The sequence below is a fragment of the Acyrthosiphon pisum genome, chromosome X, assembly GCF_005508785.2.
Source record: "Acyrthosiphon pisum isolate AL4f chromosome X, pea_aphid_22Mar2018_4r6ur, whole genome shotgun sequence".
In the NCBI taxonomy this organism is placed as follows: Eukaryota; Metazoa; Arthropoda; class Insecta; order Hemiptera; family Aphididae; genus Acyrthosiphon; species Acyrthosiphon pisum.
The window spans coordinates 90,962,433-90,967,830 of NC_042493.1; the positions used below are offsets into that span (position 1 = coordinate 90,962,433).

At 30.1% G+C, this 5,398-nt stretch overlaps 1 protein-coding gene across 1 annotated transcript in view; it reads right to left on the bottom strand.

Annotated features, from left to right (window-relative positions):
* LOC115033179 overlaps nt 1-1,310 on the bottom strand; it is a 1,634-nt gene extending 324 nt beyond the window's left edge. The window contains exon 1 of the mRNA XM_029485290.1: nt 973-1,310. Coding sequence (XP_029341150.1) covers nt 973-1,259 — 287 coding nt within the window. The 5' untranslated portion in view covers nt 1,260-1,310. The remainder of the gene's footprint in view (nt 1-972) is intronic.
* Between the last annotated feature and the right edge of the window lie 4,088 nt (nt 1,311-5,398).

Sequence of the window (5,398 nt, forward strand, 5' to 3'; positions counted from 1 at the left end):
TAGGTATGTTAATTGGTATGAACTATGACTACATATATATTGTGTAGCTGACAAAATGTTTTAACCTTCAATTAAGAGTGTCGATTGTATATCTAACATAATCTATAGGTATGTATTATAATAATATTTGCATGCACTTTAAAATCATCGGGGAAAACAAGAAAAGAAAAATTTTAGATAGATCATGGTGCTTGAAGTATTCATTCACTGTCATTAATTGACACTGTTCAATCTCAGATTATTATTATATTTTACTTTTAAAGCGAGTTATGAGTATTTTAAAACTGTAAATTATTTGTAGGTACATCTTTTTCTTAGCTTCTAAATTTTAAACTAACGGAGCTACACGTGTTCTGTTGAGCAGCAAAATATACCAAGTCACGCACTTTTAATACGGAGACTACACATGCGAGTATCACGTCCTCTTAATTATTGAGGTATGCGATTATTATAAAGCAACATAGATTGCCCATAATATTATCAAAGCGTTTGTTTAGGTTATACTACTAACTAAATGTATGTTTATTTTTCACCAGCTCATGAGTATAAATGCATGAAAAGTCCATTCGCTTGAATCCGTCTTAAATTTTTTTTATTTACTTTATTTTAAAATCAAACAATCTGTAATTTATTTATTACAATAAGCCCGGTTTGTTTAAATTAAATACTAATTGTAGGTATAAATATTAGAGGTATAGGATATAGGTATAGATTTTAATTATTTGTCATTGCCTAATGAAAAATTATAGTTTACCTAAATCTATATAAAATCATCAACAAAACAGAATGGATCTTTTGATATAAAATAAAGTTAATTGAACTTAAATTACATTAGTTTTTTTGGAAATGTCAAAATAACTTTAAATATTATTTTTGGTAAATTTAAATGAATTTAAGTTAACTTAATACAAACAAGCAAATTCTACATAATAGAGTTATTTATATTTTTTTTAAAACATAATGAGTAATTACTTATTTATCCAAAATGTTGATAGCCTGGCTGCGATAATTACATTCCAAAATTGCAAAATTTTTATAATTTGCAGTACATAAAATTCTGGCTCGTATTGACTTAAATAAATATAAGTGCATATCAATAACACTATCATCCGTGATATTTCTAAAAATGCCGGAAACGTAGAATTTATATTCTTAACCAATACTCCAGTTGATTCCATGGTATAAGAAATATCAATTATACCCATACACTTCATTAAAAATAAAATGGGTCTTAATGTTATATGAAAAACGGTAGTCATTTCTATAGAATTTTTTACCTAAACTGAAATTTAAGTAGAATTAATAATGGTTACTTTATGCTAAACGTATTAGCAATGAAATAATTATTACATGACACTCTAATTTATAGACAGTAAAAACAATAACAACATCATTGTTTATTCAAATATAATTCCTAATTAGGAAACACTTATAACGTAGATAATTTAAAGTTGTTATAAATGTTGCAAATTGTATATATTGTCTTATTCGTAGTAATCATCATCAAAAAAATTTAATATCCACTTTAAATATTCTTTTGACAATGTTGAATATCTTAGTAATGTTCTTGGAAATTCGTAATGGTTCAAAAGTGAAATTATATAGTATAACCTGAGTAAACACAATACGAAAGTATAATTCCGAATAAAAACAAGAGAGGTCACATGAATAATAAATACATTTCGATTATTTAACGTGATGCCTCATTATTTCGTAAACATAAATTTAAACAATTACAATTATCTGTGAAAGTTTCACTGACCTTAACTATTTTATGTTTATTCAAAAACTACAATTCCACTATTTTGGTTAAAATTATTCTCCTTAGTTCAATAAGGTGTAAAACCATGAATCTCAAAATTGATGTCTTGAATCTTTAAATTTAAATACTTATCTCGTTGAAACAGAAAAAATTGTTTTCACCTTAAAAAGAATTAAAAAAAATGTATTTGCGTGAAGTTCCGGTCATTCAAACCGAACACACACAGTTGCTGTATATACTGGTCGACCAATTCATGAACCATTTACCCTATTTAATACGTCATTGAAGTAAACCGACGTTTTCGCATAAAAACGGCAATCCAAAGTCCAGGTGGCTAGAAAAACATCACTCCACCAAAATAGGCCACTGATGTTGCCGACTCATTGGATAATGCTGATCAACAACACATCACGCCATTTCTATGACGTCAATCATCCTTTCCTAATGTTATATGTAATATTTAGACTTAAATAAAAACACATGATAACTAATAAATGGTGGACCGTACTGAGTGTGAGCTGATCCAATATACATATACATATATACACATTAGGCATATACTTACGCTCCCTCATACACCACACACGAAACATGCAAAACATAAATAATATACAACACCTCTCCGACCAGCCATTTAGTAAAAACCACTATCAATTATCAACGGCGCCAGACGACACCACATTATAGCTCATAATATACTTCAAGACCCCGACGACAAATTTCCGATATAGACGTAGGGACATCATAACACAATAAATTACCAGCCGCACCCTTGTCATACGACTGAAGACAAAAATCATAAACGAATCAATACGTAAACGCAGAAATCGATGCACCAGAAGAAGGGATCACACCAAAGTCACATTATATAAGGACCCTACGGGATCGACTCGCCGAACAGTTTTTTCCACAAAACCACCGATGCACAACATCCTTGCCAGTCAGCGTTACGATACACTTTCTTTGCTGTTCAAGAGGAGTATCCACCATCATCAATTCAGACGTATATGTATATTGAATCATTTCAACATTCGGTATGACCACATAATCAATTATCCCTTATTACTCACCAAATTCACTTAGTCTCTTCTTTTATTTTATCTATATAAATATTCCCCTACTATACAACCCTTGTGACTATTGTCATGTAATAGCGTGCTACTATAATTTAGTTATTATTATATCATAATTACATAAATTTATTTAGAATACATAACTCATAAGCATAATTCTAAGTGCTCAATAACTTAAATTACATTCGGTTAGCCGTCGACTGCGTACGACTGCTACGAGTGTAGGCATTTCTAAGAGCAAAACCTAGTTTATAATATTATCATAATTATTACATAATTACATTTATTTATTTATTTATTTATATATATGCATCATTTTAAGTGCTCGATAACTTAAATTACATTCGGTTAGCCGTCGACTGTGTACGATTGCTGCGAATGTAGGGACTAGGAACTGTGAGCATACGATAATAGTCACAATCACAATAGTTAAAACACGGATTCTTATTACTCAATACATGTACCATACGAGGCTCTAGAAAGGAGCGTCACACACATAATATTTTATAAGCCTTACGAATCAAAATACATATATTGTCGCCGTGATACCGACCGTGGAACACTACCCCGGAGGAACATAAACCAGATTCAGAGAATTATTACAAAAACCGTCGCATAAGGTCAGTGATCAAATATATATATATATATATATATATACATCTATGATATAGACTATCCGAATAACATTAGGTAGGTATAATACAGTAGTAGGACGATCTTATGCACACTTCCTTCAAGGAAATACAAATTCATAACTGCTCAAAACACACACACATACGTACATTCACTTACAGTCCCTCTTAAATCAACACCTGTACACAAACCCATATCGATTCGTCGAGGGATATTAGGTTGTGTAATGGGCCATTGAACCGTCGTTCCTACAAAAGACATCAGCAACCGGTACTACCAGCTGCGTCCCTTCGTTCATTGAAATAGGTTGTCAACCGCGTATGTTCATTTTACACCACCTATTTTCTTGCCACATCGTTGTTAATACAATCATTATTTCACCTAAGACCATTCCCCTCCCCTTACAGCTTAATTTCTCCTACTACACTAAATCCCAGCATGTCCCATATGAATAGAGGCCCTGTTTCACAGACAATTCAGAAGTATAGTTACCAGTGCTTTCAATACTTGTGTGGGACACGGACTCGAAACAGCTGCATCGCCGTCCACATTAAGTCTAAATTAAATTACAACTATTCTCCGGTCGAATTATTCATTCAGTCCACAAATTTAATTACTCAAATTAATTATATTAGTTCTTTTTTAATAAACATATATATATATATATTTATATTTATTTACATTGGTGTTCGATAACTTATTTCATCAAACCTCAACCATCCTCCGATCCAGTTCAACGACGTGCCTTCGTCGTTAAAGAAGTGTGAAGTAACCAATCTGGTGACAGCGACGGGTTACTACATAAACTTTGTGTCAGGTGTGGGGTACACTTCATCAGACGAAAACTTTTCGAATCTATCGGAAAAATTACTCTGAGACCCACCTATGAAACCACGTTCACGACGTCAAGGAGCGTATGTTTATTTTTCACCAGCTCGTGGGTATACATGCATGAAAAGTCCACTTGCTTTTATCCACCTTAATTTTTTTTTTTTATTTACTTTATTTTAAAATCAAACGATCTGTAATTTATTTATTATAATAAGCCCGTATGCAGTATATAAAACTAAAATAATTTTAATTTTACATTTTTCGTTGGTTTGGTTAAATTAAATACTAATTGTAGGTATATATATTAGAGGTAAGGATATAAGTATAGGTTTTAACTATTTGTCATTGCCTAATGAAAGTTTTTAGTTTACCTAAATCTATATAAAATCATCAACAAAACAGAATGGATCTATTGAAATAAAATAAAGTTAATTGAACTTAAATTATATTAGTTTTTTTGGAAATGTCAAATTAACTTTTAATATTATTGTTGGTAAATTCAAATGAATAAAATCTTATAGTATATGTATGTGCTTTTCCGTATTAAATTTATGAAAAGTTAACTTAATACAAACAAGCAAATTCTACATCATAGAGTTATTTATATATTTTTTTAAACATAATGAATAATTACTTGATTATCCTAAAAATTGTATAGCCTTGCTGCGATAATTACATTCCAAAATTTCAAAATATTTATAATTTGCAGTACATAAAATTCTGGGTCGTATTGACTTAAATAAATATAAGTGCATATCAATAACACTATCATCCGTGATATTTCTAAAAATGCCGGAAACGTAGAGTTTATATTCTCAACCAATACTCCAGTTGATTCCATGGTATAAGAAATATCAATTATACCCATACACTTCATTAAAAATAAAATGGGTCTTAATGTTATATGAAAAACACTAGTCATTTCTATAGAATTTTTACCAAAACTGAAATTTAAGTAGAATTAATAATAGTTACTTTATGTTAAACGTATTAGCAATGTAATAATTATTACATGACACTCTAATTTATCGACGGTAAAAACAATAAAAAAATCATTGTTTATTCATATATAATTTCTAAGTAGGAAACACTTATAACT